Consider the following 18,484-nt stretch of genomic DNA (forward strand, 5'->3'; position numbering starts at 1 on the left):
TCTTTAAATCTGTATCTTTATTTTTTGCTTCTATCTTGATGCAGTTGGCAACATACATTTATGACTAAGTTTAAATTAAAAATGTAGGAATTTAACTATTATCAACTTGCAATTTTGTTGTGTGTGAATATTTCCATTTGGTTCCTACCTGCTTGCTGTCATTACTGCTGCATACCAAGAGCTTCTCTTGATTGTATGGTGCCAGAGTTAAATTGTTACTAGGTCTTAATGCACAGCTTTCTTCGGGGTCAGCAGAGAACTGCTAAATCCAGTACAAATATTTACATAACTATAAAAAATAACTTTGAATCTGAGATTGCACCGTATAGTGTTAACAGTCAGTTACTTTGTGCAGAGTGCCCTAAAATCCTGTTTTGAAGATTAACTGGTGTGGGGCTCGCTTCTAGAGATTATGATGCAGGATAAGGACCAAGATTTTGGCCACGGTGATGGAGCTCGGAGTGCTGCATAGGGTGTTCTTGTACACTGATCTGTTATTGTATGTTGCGGACCCAGTCCCCACAACGGGGGACATCATAGCCCTGGCGAAGTGGTTTGGGGATTCCTCTGGATAGAAGCTAAATTTGTGGAAAAGTGTGTTTGTCGGTTAACCCCCTGGGGAGCTAATCTGGGGCTGTTGCCATTCTGTTTGACGGGCACTCACTTTTGGTACCTGGGGACTGCAGGTGGCTCAGGGTTGGACCCTGCATCGTAAAATAAATTTTCCAAGTTTGGTGAGTAGAGTTGAGGGGGGGTGGGGGGGTTGGAAAGAGAAATAAAATCAAAACTTTGAAATGGGCACACTCATTTAGATTTTTAATATCTTTGAATTATTTTGATCAAGTATTGCAAGTATTATTTATTACATTCTTTTTGTTGAGTAATCATGATTCGCATCAACAAATTTGAATACTAGTTTGAGCTTAAACAGCGCCATCTGGCAGTGTGGCGTTTCCAGAGTGGTGGATCACCCGTGATAAACACTTGGTAACAGTAATGGTTGGACTTATGACATACAAACTTGAAAGTGCTGCCTGTTCAAGAGTAAGTTTAAGATCAGAAAAAATGTCGCTGATCTTTCAGAAACTACTCTTTTGAGACAAAATATACATTGATATAAGAGTTCAAATGCAATAAGTAACACTGCCAGACACATGACAGGAGATTTATCAGACTGCCATTTTTTCATGCTTTATTTCTAAAGGTGTTTGTAGTTGAATCCAAAGCCTGGCATGTTTTCAAGAAGCGGTTGGGGTGAAGGGGATCAAAGGATAAGGGGGGGGCAGGCGGGATCAAGCTATTGAGTTGGATGATCAACCACGATAATGAATGGCAGAGCTGGCTCGAAGGGCAGATTGACCTCTTACTGCTCCTATTATCTATGTTTCTAACATATGATTGTTAAAAGTAAGATTTGCAGTATGTTTGCAGAATGACTGGTGTCATGTACCAGATTTGCCATAAGGCTATTTTAGATCAAGGTTAAGGAATGCAGGCACATATTTACAATATAATTTCTCGGTTTGCATGTCACGTTGGTAACATCCTGTTTGTGCACGGAAATTATATTTATAAATTATATTCAAAATCAAAAGATCAATAGAGAGAGTTTCCCCCCTCGTTCAACACTTACTTAAGTAAATGAATACAAGAATTAGTTACTTCCTCCAGGCTGCTGGAATTTTATTTATTGAGCTAATTTTAAACTCATCATAGTTTAAACAAAAAGCAAGGTGCGTGTGGTGTATGAGCATTCTGAATTCTTGCAATCTTCCTTTACCCCCCCCCCCCCCTATCCACCTACCCCCTATGTTATATTTTTTAACCTATGTTCCCTCCTTTATTGCTTCTGCCTGATGTGCCCCTCCTAGAAGAGAGATGAAATTACAATATTTTTTTATGGGGATCTATAGTATGAGCACAATTTACATGGATCAGAATAATGTAGCAGACTGGACTCATTCAACTTGATATTCTGATGACCTTTATTTGAGTTGGATCAGTTATGGTTATAACATGATTCCCAATTGTCATTTTTAATTATTCAATTAGGCCTTTAAGTTTTGGCTTTTCTTGAATTCAGATCCCAAAATCCGAAATAATCCACAATGCGAAAATTAATCTTCAGGATGGAAAGTTTGTGCTTAAGGCAATTTTGAAATGATCCCATGTATTGTGTGAAGTCTGGTATGTCTATGCTTTAGCACTTGGGACAGAATTGTTATGGTGCAGAGGGAGGCCGTTTGACCCATTGTGTCTGCGCCGGCTCTCCAAACGAGCATCCTGACTTTGTGCCATTCCCCTGCCTTTTCCCTGTTATCCTACGCATTGTTTCTATTCAAATAATCATCTAATGCACTCTTGAATGCCTCGATTGAACCTGCCTCCATCATTTCCAGAAAGAGCATTCCAGACTCAACCACTTGCTGTGTGAAAGTTTTTTTTTTTCTCATCACGTTTTTTGCAAATCACTTTATATCTATGCTTTCTCATTCTTAGTTCTTTTACGAGCAGGAACAGTTTCTCCCTACTCTGTCCAGCCCCCTCATGATTTTGAACATCTGTATCAAATCTCCTCTTAGCCGCCTTCTCTCCATGGAGAACAGTCCCAACCCCTCCAATCTATCCTCACAAATGACGTCTCTCCCTGGAACAATTCTTGTTCACCTCTTCACTCTCTCCAAGGTGTTAGTCTGACGCCCAGAACGCGACACAATATTTCAGCTGAGGTCTAACTACGGTTGACAGGTTTATCATGCCCTCCTTGCTCTTGTACTCTCTGCCCTTGTTAATAATAATAACAATCTTTATTGTCACAAGTAGGCTTACATTAACCCTGCAATGAAGTTACTGTGAAAAGCCCCTTGTCGCCACATTCCGGCGCTTTTTCGAGTACACAGAGGGAGAATTCAGAATGGCCAAATTACCCAACAGCACGTCTTTGGGACTTGTGGGAGGAAACCGGAGCACCTGGAAGAAACCCACGCAGACACGGGGAGAACGTGCAGACTCCGCACAGACAATGACCCAAGCCAAATTATCTTTTTCCAATTAGGGGGCAATTTAGCGTGGCCAATCCACCTAACCTGCACATCTTTGGTTGTGGGGGTGAAACCCACACAGACACTGGGAGAATGAGCAAACTCCACACAGGCAGTGACCCGGGCCGGAATCGAACCTGTGTCTTCAGTGCCGTAGGCAGCAATGCTAACCACTGTGCCGCTTGTCCATTTGACATTCTGCACTGACCTCTTCACGGTTTACAAGGTTTGTATCATCCGCAAATTTGAAATTTGTCCCCATGCACACCAAGATCTGAATCATTAATGTATGTAGTCCAAAAATGTGCAGATTAGGTGGATTGGCCATGATAAAATTACCCCTTGGTGTCCAGAGATGTGTAGGTTAGGTGGGGCTATGGGGTAGGGTGCTGTTTCAGCGGGCTGTGCCGACTCGATGGGCTGCATGGCTGCCTCTTGCACTGTAGGGAATGTATGATATCAGGAAAAGCAAGGACCCCAATACTGACGCTGGGGAACACCACTACAAACTTTCCTCCAAACCCAAAAATATATATTTGACTGTTAGTCTCTGCTTCATATTATTTAGCTAATTTTGTATCCACATTGCTCCTGTCCATTTTATTCCAAGACATCTGTAGTTACAAAGTCTCAGTTTTTCAACTTCAGTGTTTCTGTCAAAACTTAAAATTCTTAGTCTGTTGCTTTTTCCTGTTTGGCTTCTCTCGGCTTAAAGATTCTTAGCAGTGCTTCCTAACACATGGATGAATCGTAAACCTAAATACCAATATTTGTTGCCATTACTTTGAGATGCAAATTAGCAGGAACAGTCAGACTTTATACGCAACCTCAGGAATGTCTTGGTACATGCTTTACTCTTTGAAGACAAACAAGTGACAATGCAAAATTATGTAAAGAAGTTGTATATCATTAGCTGTATCAATAGAACTCCATGACTCCTCTATGAAAATCAGAGTGGTTGCCTATGTGACTGAAGGCATGCTCTGTTATTTAATTCTCTCAGCTGTTTGTGACGCATTGACTGGCAATTTTATATTGAACTTAACCCGAATTTTGGAGTTCCTTTATCATGGGCCAATTACACAATTAATCAAAAATGGAGACTTAATTAAAACCCAGTTGAATTTAAAGTGCACTGTCTGAAATGGGTGCTGGAAACCGCTTCATCAATAACTTTCAAAAGAGAATTGGATATATACTTGAATAGATGAGAATGGAACTTATCAGGTAGCATGGCATCACATGTGCTGTAAAATTCTATTATGTAATCATCTACTTGGGATGTCCTAAGGCAGTAAAAGGCACTGTCAAAGAAATGTTCCTGGAAAATTGCTCCCAATTTCAAAGAAAAAAACTACTTAATAGCCATTCCGCCTCTTAGCTTGTGCATGTGAAACAAGTCTGTTTTTGCAGTTTTCCCAATAGGATCAAGAGAAAAAGGAACAGGAGCAGGCCTTCTGGCTCATTGACCTGCTCCATCTTTCAATAAGATCACTGCTGATCTGATTGTGGCCATAGCTCCACTTTCCTGCTTTTGCGCTCCATTACTTTTGACTCTCCTATAGATTAACAATTTGTATAACACAGCCATGAATACATTTAATGATCAAGAGGTCTAAAGACGAATGACCCTCTGAGAAGAAATTCAAATGAGTGACCCCTTGTTTTTAACGTCTGCTACCTAGTGCTAGATTTCCCCAAAGGGAAACATCCCCATAACCTCTACCCTGTGAAGCCCCTCAGAATCTTTTTGTGTCAATAAGATCATCTTTCATTCTTCTAAACTTCAATGAGTACAGGCACCCAACTTGTTCAACTTTTCCTCATAAACCCCTTCATCTCAGGAATCAGCCGAAGGGACTATGTGTGAATGATTTTCAATTCAATTCTATTCTTACTTGAGACCAACACTACTTTGTACATAGAACATCGGAATTTGGAGCAGAATTAGGCAATTCAGCCCTTCGAGTCTGCTCCACCATTCAATCAGATCATGGCTGATCTCTTCCTGGTCTCAAAGCCACCTCCCTACCTGTTCCCCATATCTCTTTAACTCTAGATGCCATATCATCACAGCATTGTACATTTATAACACAACTTCCCTATTTCCAAACTTCATCTCCCTTGCAATAAAGGCCAACATTCAGTTTGTCTTTCTTATTACTTGGTATACCAGCATACTAACGTTTTTCTGTTTCATGTTCAAGAACTGAGGTCCATTTGTATCACGGCATTCTGCAATCTGATTCAATTTAAATAATTCTGCTTTTCAATTCTTCCTGCCAAGTGGACAACTTCACGGTTTCCCAGTTTATGCTTTATCTGCTTTCCCCACTCGCTTGACTATGTTCCCTTACACACACTTTTTGTATTTTCACAACGTGCTTTCCTACCTATAAGACCTTCAACCATACTTCAAATCTTGTAACCGCATTACAGGGTCAAAATCTCCAGTGTGTCATTAAACTGAAACTTCTGCTATCACTGCATAGGCTTAAGACCTAAATTATGGAACTTCTTAATAGAACCAAAACTGGTGGGTGTTTGGGACCTGTCTCAGTACAATTCTAGCACTGACAATTGGCTGATCAGTTTTAACTTCAATTGAAATTTCAAGAGATGCTACACTGGCAATGCCAGATTGTCTTGATTTTTTTGGAGGGGGTAGTTCCTTGAAAATTTGCTTTAAGCTCCATTTTGTTGTTCTTGGGTGAGGGACAGATGAGAAGGAGACCAAAGCCAGAAATCTCTTTCCCCCAAAATATACGTATAAATAGAATAATTTAAAATAGAAATTTTCTGGATGCGGGTGTTGCGAGCAGGGCCAGTTTTTATTCTTTGGCCCTGAGTAAAATAGTCTGATTGACAAGGCAACCCATGGCTTTCTGGAGATTTTCTTGGAGAATGTGTGATTATCCACACTGTTCACGCCAAGTGCCAGACGTATGCTCTCCATAGATTTAGTAGCTGGACAGCCCAACATGGTAATTACTACAAAATATAAAACAAAGGTATGCAAAAAGGGAATGTTCTTATTTCATAGCCTTGTATTCATCCTGTTGGCCAAGTGTCATTTAGTTTAAAGCTGAGAAATAACAAGCTTCACGTTTTGCATGCTTTTGTTTTATTCGGAAAGTACATTTTTAGAGGGACTATGTTTTTGTATGCAAGCGATTTCAAATGTAAGACAACTTGTTCTTGCATTAAAGGGATGAAGAGGGAGAATTTTCAGAGGAACTGTTATGATAAAAATGTTTTTATTAGTACAACTGGTGGAGGACAAATGTGGGAGGTGTGGCGGGAGCCCGGCAAACCACGCACATATGTTTTGGGCGTGCCCGGCATTGGAAGGGAGTGACGGGAGTGATTTCGCGGGTGGTGAAGGCCCGGGTCAAACCAGGCTGGGGGTTAGCTCTATTTGGAGTTGCGGAAGAGCCGGGAGTGCAGGAGGCGAAAGAGGCCGACGTTGTGGCCTTTGCGTCCCTAGTAGCCCGGCGCAGGATCCTACTCATGTGGAAAGAGGCGAAACCCCCCGGACTGGAGGCCTGGGTAAATGATATGGCGGGGTTCCTTAAACTGGAGCAGATAAAGTTTGCCCTGAGAGGATCGGCTCAAGGGTTCACCAGGCGGTGGCAGCCATTTCTCGACTACCTAGGGGAACGTTAGAGTGAAGACAGATGACCAGCAGCAGCAACCCGGGGGGGAGGGGGGGGTTTAGTTTAGTTTAGGTCAAAGATAAAGGGGTTTTGTTACTTGTGTATTGTTAAAAATTTCTGTATTGTTATTGTTGCGTTTGCTTTGTAAGAGGGGAAAAATTGTTGTTTGGGAAAAAAATTTCAATAAAACATATTTTTAAAAAAAATTAGTACAACTGGTACAGTGTGTGATGTACTGTGTTTTTAGGCTTAACATTTTTTTTACTAAACTTATTCATGAAGACTGTGCCCTTTAACAAAAAAAAATCAACCCTAAAGTTGGTTTATTGCAGTTGTAAGACAATCTCGAGTGACGTAGGTAGTAGGGAAGTTGCTAGAATCCATTATCAAGGATTTCCTAGGACAGCATTTGGAAAGCAGTGGTATAATCAGACAAAGTCAGCATGGATTTACAAAAGGGAAATCATGCTTGGCAAATCTACTGGAATTCCTGAAGATTCAACTAATTGAGTTGAGCAGGGAGAACCGATGGATGTGGTTTATTTAAACCTTCAGAAGGCTTTCGACAAGGTCTCACATAGCAGATTACTGTGTAAAGTTAAAGCACATAGGATAGAGAGCTGGTTAGCAGACAGGAAGCAAAAAGTTGGAATAAATGGGTCTTTTTCAAATTAGCAGGCAGTGACTAATGGGGTTCCCAGGAATCTGTGCTAAGACCCAACTGTTCACATTGGACGAGGGAACTAAATGTAACATCTCCAAATTTGCAGATGATACAAAGTTGGGTGGGAGGGTGAATTGAGGAGGAGGCAGAGAAGCTTCAGCAGGATTTGGACAGGCTGACTGAGTGGGAACATACATGGCAGAAACCGTATCATGTGGATAAATGTGGCAGATTATTATTTAAATAGGTGTAAATTGAGAGAGCTGGATACTCAGCGGGACCTTGGTGTCCTCATGCATCAGTTGCTGAAAGTGAGTGCATAGGTAGAGCAGGCAGTAAAGAAGGCAAATGGTATGTTGGCTTCATAGCGAGAACATTTGAGTATAGGAATCGGGAGTTTTTACTACAGTTCTGTAGGGCATTGGTGAGGCCACACCCTGGAATATTGTGTGCAGTTTTGGTGACCTTATCTGAGGAAGGATATTCTTGCTAAGAAGGGAGTGCAGCGAAGATTTACCGGACTGATTTCTGGGATGGCGGGACTGTTGTATGAGGAGAGACTAAGTTGGTTAGGATTATATTCATTTGAGTTTAGAAGAGTGAGAGGGGATCTCATAGAAACTTAGAAAATTCGAACAGGCTTAGACAGGGTAGTTTCAGAATTCTATGATAATCTATGATAAATTTTCCCTATGGTGTGGGAACCCAGAACTAGGGGCCATAGTTTGGTAAATGTTTTAGGACTGAGGTGAGGGGAAAATCTGTTCACCAGAGTGATGAATCTGTGGAATTCACTACAAAGAGTAGAGGCCAAAATGTTGTGTAATTTCAAAAAGTAATTAGATATGACTCTTGGGTCTAAAGGGATCATGGGATATGGGGGAGGGGGGGGGGGGGGGGGGGGAGGGTGAAAGGAGGGATCAGGGTATTGAACTTGATCAGCCAGGGTCATAATGAATGGCGGAGCAGGCTAGAAGAGCTGAATGGCGCCCCGTTTCTATTTTCTATATATGCTTCTTTGTATGCTTTAAATATCAATTTGTTTCATTTTGCTTTTAATGCTATTGTAGAGTTGTTAGAATATATAACAACTTCCAACTGATTTTATTTCTAACCCCTCCATAAAATTAATACTTTCAACACTGATATTTTTTCAGATTGTTATATATGGAGACCTGCCAGAGGAAAAGGAAAACATGATTTACTTATCTAACCACCAGTGCACAGGTGTGTGAACTTGTCTTCATGTTCTCTTGCCGATTGAGAAGTTGCTCCTTGTATTTTGTCTTTGCGTTCTGAATCTTCAATTATTTTCTGTCCTAGATGTTGTTCAGTTCAGGAATGCTATTGAACGCATTCAAAATAGTAATTTACAATTTTAAGATTATATTTGTTTACTTATATGTCTAGTTTTAAGTTGGTACTGTAATTGTGCGAAGTTCCATTGTGTTATAGAAGTTAAAGATTTATCCGTACTGCTTACTAAGTGAAAAAAGGCAACTGTTACATGCGTGCCTGTGATCCTGGAATATATGCCATTTTCACCGCAATAGACAGTGAAAATACAGTGATTAAAACTGGGGGGAAATGGCAGACAAGTTGAATAATTAATTTGCCTCCGTATTTACAGTAGCAAAGAAGGATAGCTTGCAGGAAGTCCTGAAGACATTAATAGTGGATTGGATGGCAAGGCCTAAATAAACTTAACATAAGCAAAACATCGATAATGAGGAAATTGATGGAAGTAAAGAGTGACAAATTCCCAGGGCCTGACATTTTTCATCTGAGGGTGTTAAAGGAAATAGGGGAGCACATTGTAGATGCCCTAACTATAATCTTTCAGAGTTCCCTAGATTCAGCAGTCGTCCCAATGGATTAGAAAATTGCCCATGTCACTCTGCTTTTTAAGAAGGGCGAAAGAGGAAAACCTGGGTACAGACCAGTAGCCCTAACATCTGGTGGGGAAATTGTTGGAGTGTATAATCGTGGGTAGAGTAACTGAACACCTGGGAATTTCCGTACCTGCTGAGGTTATTAGTGAAGGCCTGTCTTCCCAACCTTGCCCTTCACTTAAAAAAAAATATATATATTTATTCAAATTTTCAACAAACCCCCCCAACAAAAAGAAAGAAACAAGAACACGACAATCAGAAATTATATATTGGATTTCCCCCATATACAATAACCCCCCATATAACATTTAAAAACACAAATAGGGAACACCGCCCCCCTGCCCTTGGGCTGATGCTGCTGACCTCCTCCCAATGCTCCGCGAGATAGTCTAGGAACGGTTGCACTGACCCTCGCAAGGCAAACTTTATCCCCTCCAGCTTGATGAACCCTGCCATGTCATTGATCCAAGCTTCCACACTAGGGAGATTTGCATCTTTCCATAGTAGCAAAATCCTCTGCCGGGCTACCAGGGACGCAAAGGCCAGAATACCGGCCTCTTTCGCCTCCTGCACTCCTGGCCCGTCCGATACCCCAAATAATGCCACACACAGCAACAGGTCGTCGGCATCCAACGACACCCGGTGTTCCTCTCTCTCTCTTCCCCAACCCCCCCACCAGTCCCCTCCATTTCCTGGACTCCCTCAGTGCCATGGACAGTGGCTCAATTGCAAGTGCAAACAACAAGGGGGATAAGGGGCACCCCTGCCTCGTCCCCCAGTACAGCCGAAAGTACTCCGACCTCTGCCACACTCGCCACTGGGGCTCTATAAAGCAGCCTGACTCAACTGATGAACCCCTCCCCGAACCCAAACCTCCGCAACACTTCCCAAAAATACTCCCACTCCACACGATCAAAGGCCTTCTCCGCGTCCATAGCTGCCACTACCTCCGCTTCTCCCTCCACCGAGGGCATCATAATCACATTGAGGAGCCTCCGCACATTTGTGTTTAGCTGCCTACCCTTCACAAATCCCGTCTCGTCGTCATGAATCACCCCTGGGACACAGTCCTCAATTCTCGTAGCCAGCACCTTCGCCAGCAACTTAGCGTCAACATTGAGGAGCGTGATCAGTCTATACGACCCACATTGCATTGGATTCTTGTCCCGCTTCAAGATCAAAGAAATCAGCGCCCTGGACATTGTCGGGGGCAAGGTCCCCCCCCCTCCCTCGCCTTATTAAAAGTCCTCACTAGTAACGGGCCTAGCAGGTCCACGTATTTCCTGTAGAATTCAACCGGAAACCCATCCGGCCCTGGGGCCTTCCCCGTCTGCATGCTCCCCAATCCTTCAACCAGCTCCTCCAGCCCAATTGGCGCCCCCAGACCAGCCACCTCCTCCTCCTCCACCCTCGGGAACCTCAGCTGACCTAGGAATTGTCTCATCCCCTCCTTCCCTGCTGGGGGCTCAGACCTGTACATATCCCCATGGAAGTCCCTAAATACCTCGTTTATTCTCACCGCACTCCGCACCGTATTCCCCCCTCTATCCTTAACTCCACCAATCTCCCTCGCTGCCTCCCTCTTACGAAGCTGATGTGCCAGCATCCGACTCGCCTTCTCCCCATACTCATACGTCGCCCCCTCCGCTTTCCTCCACTGTGCCTCTGCTTTCCCTGTGGTCAACAGGTCGAATTCCGTCTCGAGGTTCCGTCGCTCCCTAAGTAGCCCCTCCTCGGGGCCTCTGCATACCTCCTGTCTACCCGTAAAATCTCCCCCACCAACCTCTCCCTCTCCCTCCCCTCTCTCTTCTCCCTGTGGGCACTAATGGAAATTAGCTCTCCCCTGACCACTGCCTTCAACGTCTCCCAGGCTACCCCCACCTGCACCTCCCCGTTGTCGTTGGCCTCCAAATATCTTTCAATACACCCCCGCACACCCCCTCATCCGCCAACAGTCCCACATCGAGGCGCCACAGCGGGCGCTGGTCCCTCTCCTCCCCCAACTCCAGCTCCATCCAATGCGGGGCGTGGTCCGAGATGGCTATGGCCGAATATTCCGTTCCCTCCACTTTTGGGATTAGCGCCCTACTCAAAATGAAAAAAATCTATCCGGGAGTAGGCTCTATGGATGTGGGAAAAGAAGGAAAATCCCCTGGCCAGCGGCCTGGCAAGCCTCCATGGATCCACTCCCCCCATCTGGTCCATAAACCCCCTGAGCACCTTGGCCGCAGCCGGCCTCTTACCCGTCCTGGACCTAGAACGGTCCAGTGCTGGGTCCAGCACTGTGTTGAAGTCCACCCCCCCATTATCAAGCTTCCTACCTCCAGATCTGGAATCCGACCCAGCATGCATTTCATAAATCCGGCATCATCCCAATTCGGGGCATATACATTCACCAGTACCACCCGCGCCCCCTGCAACCTACCACTCACCATCACATATCGACCTCCATTATCCACTACAATATTCGTGCCTCGAACGACACCTGCGTCCCCACCAGTATTGCAACCGCACTGTTCTTCGCATTCTGCCCTACCCATCCCTTTCTCAGCCTAACCTGATCTGCCACCTTCAGATGTGTCTCCTGGAGCATAATCACGTCTGCCTTCAATCCCTCTAAGTGCGCGAACACCCGGGCCCTCTTGACCGGCCTGTTCAGGCCCCTCGCATTCCACGTTATCAGCCGGATCAGGGGGCTACTCCCCCCCCCCCCCCCCCCCCCCCCCGCCGACTAGCCATCTCCTTTTCTAGGCCAGCCATGTGCCCACGCCTCCCGCACCCTCCAGTCTCCCAGGCGGCGGACCCCGCCCCGACTACCTCTCCTACTACCAGCTCCCTTTTGACCAATGCAGCAGCAACCCAGTCCGCCCCCTCCCCCCTCTTTCTCCCCCCCCCCCCCAAACAACACTAAATCCTCATCTAGCCATTAATTTTGCTCCCCCCATGACACTCCCGTAAGTCAGCTGACCCCGGCCTCTCCCGCCATTCCATCGACCCCCCCCCCCCCCCAGTGTGAGAATCCCCCCACCCCTTGGCAGTCAGTGTGCACTCCTCTCCAGCACCGCACTTCTCTCTCTTCTCCCCCCCCCCCCCCAGGCCCCGCCCCCATCCTTCCCTGACGCGGGAAAAAGCCCGCGCTTTCCTGAGCCGGCCCCGCCCCCTCTGGCGCAGCTCCTTTTTGCGGCCTTACCCTAACTCCCCATCCCCAGGCCTCCACCCCCCCTCTTCCTCTGTGGGGCCTTGCCCCTCCAACATCCACACACTCCCACAGCCTCCACATCAAATCCATTCACCCATCCCCACCCAGCACTCAATCAAAAAGAACATTCCCCAAACGCGGTAAACGCAGTAAACATCCCCCCACGACAAACCCTCAATTTGAGTCCAACTTTTCAGTCTGTATAAAGTTCCATGCCTCATCAGGCGTTTCAAAATAGTGGTGCCGATATTGGAACGTGACCCACAATCGCGCTGGCTGCAGCATCCCGAACTTCACCCCCTTCCGATGGAGCACCACCTTAGCCCGGTTGAAACCAGCCCTCTTCTTAGCCAACCTCCGCACTCCAGTCCTGATAAATTCTGATCTCTGTGTTCTCCCACCTGCTGCTCCGCTCTTTTATGGCCCATCTCAGGACACACTCTCTGCCATAAAGCGGTGGAACCTCACCACTACAGCCCTTGGTGGCTCGTTGGCTTTGGGTCGCCTTTCTGGGACTCGATGAGCCCCAGCCAGCTCCAGGGGCCTCGGGAAAGCTCCCGCGCCCATCAGCGAATTGAGCATCTTGCTCATATATCCCCGGCATCGGGCCCCTCCACTCCTTCAGGGAGACCCAGAATCCGAAGATTCTTCCTCCTCTACCCTATTCTCCAGGTCCTCATATTTGTCCGCCCACCTCTTGTGCTGCGCCTCCACCTTCACCGCCAGGCCCAAGTTCTTGTTCTCGTTCTCCGAAGCTTTTTGCCGCACCTCCCGGATCACCGCCCCTTGGGCCTTCTGAGTCTCCACAAGCTTCTCAATCACCACCTTCATTGGCACCAGCATTTCTGTCCTCAGCTCCTCAAAGCAGCGTTTAAGAAACTCCTGCTGCTCCTGTGACCACTGCGCCCACACTGCTTGGTCTCCACCCGCTGCCATCTTGCTTTTCCTCCCTCGCACTTTTCGCTGCACCAGGATCACTTTTTTTTAACCGCTCCCCTCCTGGTCCAATCCATATAATGTTGGGGGGACCTTGCTGTCACCTTCCCACACTGGAAGCTGTCTGAAGAGCCCAAATGTCCGTTCCTAGTGGGAACTGCCGAATGTGCGACCTACCTAGGCATAGCCGCAACCGGAAGTCCCAACCTTGCCCTTCACTTGACGTGTGGTGATTCTCGGGTTAAAGCTCCACCAGTCAGCTCTCTCCCTCAAAGGGGAAAGCCGCCTATGGTCATCTGGGACGATGGTGACTTTGCTTGCTTAATTAAGTGAACACCTCAAATTTTCAGTTATCCAGGGGGAGTCGGCATGGATTCATGACAGGTAGGCCATGCCTGATAAACCTCATGTATTTTTTGAAGAGATGATGAAGGTAATGGATAGGGGAATGTCGATGAATGTTGTTAGGGGCTGGCTTAGCACAGGGCTAAATTGCTGGCATTGAAAGCAGACCAAGGCAGGCCAGCAGCATGGTTCAATTCCCGTACCAGCCTCCCTGAACAGGCGCCGGAATGTGGCGACTAGGGGCTTTTCACAGTAACTTCATTTGAAGCTTACTTGTGACAATAAGCGATTTTCATTTCATTTCATTTATATGCACTCCCAGAAGGCATTTGATAAGTCCCACTGTTAAGTAAGGTTGAAGGCAAATTACTGACATGGCTGGGAAATTGGTTGTGTGGCAGGCAACAAAGTAGGGATAATGGATAGGTACACTCATTGGCAGGATGTGACCAATGGTGTCCCACAGGGAGTTGGGGCCTCAATTGTTCATATTATTCATTAACGACTTGGATAATGGCACAGAATGCCATATCCAAATTTGCTGGTGGCACAAAGTTGGGTGGCATTGTAGATCATGTAGATGACAGCATAAAATTACAATGGGATATTGATAGACTAGATGGATGGGCAAAACTATGGCAGATGGATTTCTGTGTAGGCAAGTGTGTGGTTATCCATTTTGAACCAAACAATGATAAATCAAGGTATTATTTAGATGGCATGAAGCTAAATTCAGTGGATGTCCAAAGAGACCTGGGGGTTCACTTGTGCAGAAAGTAATCAAGAAGGCAAATGGAATGCTGACCTTTTATATCTAGAGGACCGGAGCATAAGAAAGCAGAAGTTATGCGGCACCTTTTACGAAACCCTGGCTAGACCCTATAAGGCGTACTGTGAGCAGATCTGGGCACCACACCTTAACAAGGATATTTTGGATTTGGAGGGAGTGCAGCATAGATTGCAAGAATGATACCTGGATTTCAGGGGTTAGGTTATTAGGAGAGATTATACAAATTAGGCCTGTTTTCTCTAGAATTTGGAAGGTTGATCTGATTCAAGTCTTCAGTTTATAAACAGGAAAAGATAAACTGTTTTCACTGGTTGGAGATTCTGGAACTGGGTGGAACTAGGGTCTAAAAATTAGGGTCAGACCTTTCATAGAAACATCGAAAACGGGTGCCGGAGTAGGCCATTCGGCCCTTCGAGCCTGCACCACCATTCAATTTGATCATGGCTGATCATGCAAATTCTGTATCCCACTCCTACCTTCTCTCCATACCCCTTGATCCCTTTAGCCGCAAGGGCCAAGTCTAGCTCCTTCTTGGATACATCTAACAAACTGGCCCCAACAGCTTTCTGTGGTAGAAAATTTCACAAGTTTTCAACTCTCTGAGAGAAGGAGTTCTCCCTCAGCTCAGTCCTGAATGGCTTACCCCTTATTCTTAGGCTGTTACTCCTAGTTCTGGACATCCCCAATATTGGGAACATTCTTTCCGCATCTAGCCTGTCCAGTGCCATCAGGGTTTTTATGTTTCTATGAGATCCCCTCACATTCATCTAAACTCCAGTGAATACAAGCCCAGTCGATCCAGTCTTTCGTCATATGTCAGTCCTGCCATCCCGGGAATTAGTCGAGTGAGCCTTCTCTAGACATCGTCAATAGCAAGAATGTCCTTCCTCAAACTAGGAGACCAAACGGGCACATAACATTGAAGGTGGTGCCTCACCAAGGCCCTGTAAAACTGCAGCAAGACCTCTTACTCCTATACTCAAATCCTCTCCCTATGAAGGCCAGCATGCCATTAGCTTTCCTTACTGTTTGCTGTAGCTGCATGCCAACCTTCAGCGACTGTTCCACCAGAACATCCAGGTCTCGTTGCACTTCCCCTTTTCCTAAACTGCCACCATTCAGATAATCTGCCTTCCTGTTTTTGCCACAAGTGGCTAACCTCAAATTTACCCACATTATTGTATTTGCCCATTCATCCAACCTGTCCCAAGTCGCCCTGCAGCCTCTTCACATCCTCCTCATACTGCCACCCAGCTTAGTGTTGTCTGCAAATTTGGAGATATTGCAGACTGTGGTAAACTCAGCCCAACGCATCACACAAGCTTACCACCCTCGTATTGATTCTGTCTACACCTCCTGCTGCTTCAGGAAGGCAGACAGCATTATCAGAGACCCCTCCCACCCAGGCTTTGCCTTCTTCCAAACCCTTCCATCAGGCAGAAGATACAGAAATTTGAAGACCCGCACATCCAGACATAGGAACAGCTTCGTCCCCACAGCTACTGGACTCCTCAACGACTCTCCCTCGGACTGATCTGTTCCCTGTAAGAACATTATTCCCGACTCCCTACGCTGCTCTTGCTCATGTATTTGCTTTGTTTGGCCCCTTGTTCCGCACTGTAATCAATGACTGTTTGTCGATGTACCATTTGTCGATGCACTCTGTTGATTATTCTTTTTTTTTTGTCTGCTATGCGTGTACTGTGCACGTTCCCTTGGCTGCAGAAAAATACTTTTCACTGTACTTCGGTACATGTGACAAGAAATCAAATCAAAAGCAAATATTGCATCCAATTCTTCAACCAAATCATTTAATGTCATTGCCTGCCACTCTGAAAAGGACCCATTTATTCCCACTCTCCTTCCTGTCTGCCAACCATTTCTCCATCCAAGTCAATGCATTACCCCCAATACCATGAGCTTTAATTTTGCTCACTAACCTCTGGTGTGGAACCTTGTCAAAGCCTTTTGAAAGTCTAGATACACAACATCCACTGCTTCACCCTTATCCACTCTACTGGTCACATCCTAAGAAAATTCCAGAAGATATGTCACGTATGATTTCCCTTTAGTGAACCCACGCTGACTTGGACTGATCCTGTCCCCGCTTTCCAAATGCTCAGTTATTTTTTCCTTAATAATTGACTCCAGCATTTTCCCCACCACCAATGTCAGGCGAATCGGTCAATAATTCCCTGTTTCCTCTTTCCTTTTTTTAAAAAGTAGGGTTACGTGAGCTACGCTCCAATCCATTGGAACTCTTCCAGAGTCTATAGAATGCTGGAAAATGATCATCAATGCGTCCACTATTACTCGGGCCACTTCCTTAAGTACTCTGGGATGCAGAGCATCAGGTCCTGGGGACTTATCTGGTTTTAATCCCATCAATTTCCCAATATAATTTCTTGACTAATGAGGATTACCTTCAGTTCCTCCTTCATCCTAGACTCTGTCCGTTAACATTTCTGGAAGGTTATTTGTGTCCTCCTTGGGAAGATCCAAAGTATTTGTTCAGCTGGTCTACCATGGGCTTTGTTGCCCATTATGAATTTACGTAATTCTAACTGTAAGGGACCTACATTTGTCTTCACCAGTCTTTTTCTCTTTATACCTATAGAAGCTTTTGCAGTCAGTTTTTATGTTTTCTGCAAGCTTACGCTCGTATTCTATTTTCCCCTTCTGAATTAAACCTTTTATTCTCCTCTGCTAAATTTTACATTTCTGTTGCCTTTTCTGACCAATTTATATAAGAACATAAGAACTAGGAGCAGGAGTAGGCCATCTGGCCCCTCGAGCCTGCTCCACCATTCAATGAGATCATGGCTGATCTTTTGTGGACTCAGCTCCACTTTCCGGCCCGAACACCATAACCCTTAATCCCTTTATTCTTCAAAAAACTATCTATCTTTATCTTAAAAACATTTAATGAAGGAGCATCTACTGCTTCACTGGGCAAGGAATTCCATAGATTCACAACCCTTTGGGTGAAGAAGTCCCTCCTAAACTCAGTCCTAAATCTACTTCCCCTTATTTTGAGGCTATGCCCCCTAGTTCTGCTTTCACCCGCCAGTGGAAACAACCTGCCCGCGTCTATCCTATCTATTCCCTTCATAATCTTATATGTTTCTATAAGATCCCCCCTCATCCTTCTAAATTCCAATGAGTACAGTCCCAGTCTACTCAACCTCTCCTCGTAATCCAACCCCTTCAGCTCTGGGATTAACCTAGTGAATCTCCTCTGCACACCCTCCAGTGCCAGTACGTCCTTTCTCAAGTAAGGAGACCAAAACTGAACACAATACTCCAGGTGTGGCCTCACTAACACCTTATACAATTGCAGCAGAACCTCCCTAGTCTTGAACTCCATCCCTCTAGCAATGAAGGACAAAATTCCATTTGCCTTCTTAATCACCTGTTGCACCTGAAAAGCAACTTTTTGCGACTCATGCACTAGCACACCCAGGTCTCTCTGCACAGCAGCATGTTTTAATATTTTATCATTTAAATAATAATCCCTTTTGCTGTTATTCCTACCAAAATGGATAACCTCACATTTGTCAACATTGTATTCCATCTGCCAGACCCTAGCCCATTCACTTAGCCCATCCAAATCCCTCTGCAGACTTCCAGTATCCTCTGCACTTTTTGCTTTACCACTAATCGTAGTGTCGTCTGCAAACTTGGACACATTGCCCTTAGTCCCCAACTCCAAATCATCTATGTAAATTGTGAACAGTTGTGGGCCCAACACTGATCCCTGAGGGACACCACTAGTTACTGATTGCCAACCAGAGAAACACCCATTAATCCCCACTCTTTGCTTTCTATTAATTAACCAATCCTCTATCCATGCTACTACTTTCCCCTTAATGCCATGCATCTTTATCTTATGCAACAACCTTTTGTGTGGCACCTTGTCAAAGGCTTTCTGGAAATCCAGATATACCACATCCATTGGCTC

The 18,484-nt window shown here is 45.3% G+C and overlaps 1 protein-coding gene across 2 annotated transcripts in view; it reads left to right on the forward strand.

Annotated features, from left to right (window-relative positions):
* agpat5 (1-acylglycerol-3-phosphate O-acyltransferase 5 (lysophosphatidic acid acyltransferase, epsilon)) overlaps nucleotides 1-18,484 on the forward strand; it is a 201,226-nt gene that overhangs the window by 24,868 nt on the left and 157,874 nt on the right. The window contains exon 2 of one of the 2 annotated variants that reach the window (XM_072498605.1): nucleotides 8,519-8,588. The exons of the other annotated variant lie outside the window; for it this stretch is intronic. Within the exon in view, the coding sequence (XP_072354706.1) occupies nucleotides 8,519-8,588 (70 nt within the window). The remainder of the gene's footprint in view (nucleotides 1-8,518; nucleotides 8,589-18,484) is intronic. 2 annotated transcript variants of the gene reach the window in all.

Source organism: Scyliorhinus torazame, chromosome 4 (genome assembly GCF_047496885.1).
Source record: "Scyliorhinus torazame isolate Kashiwa2021f chromosome 4, sScyTor2.1, whole genome shotgun sequence".
In the NCBI taxonomy this organism is placed as follows: Eukaryota; Metazoa; Chordata; class Chondrichthyes; order Carcharhiniformes; family Scyliorhinidae; genus Scyliorhinus; species Scyliorhinus torazame.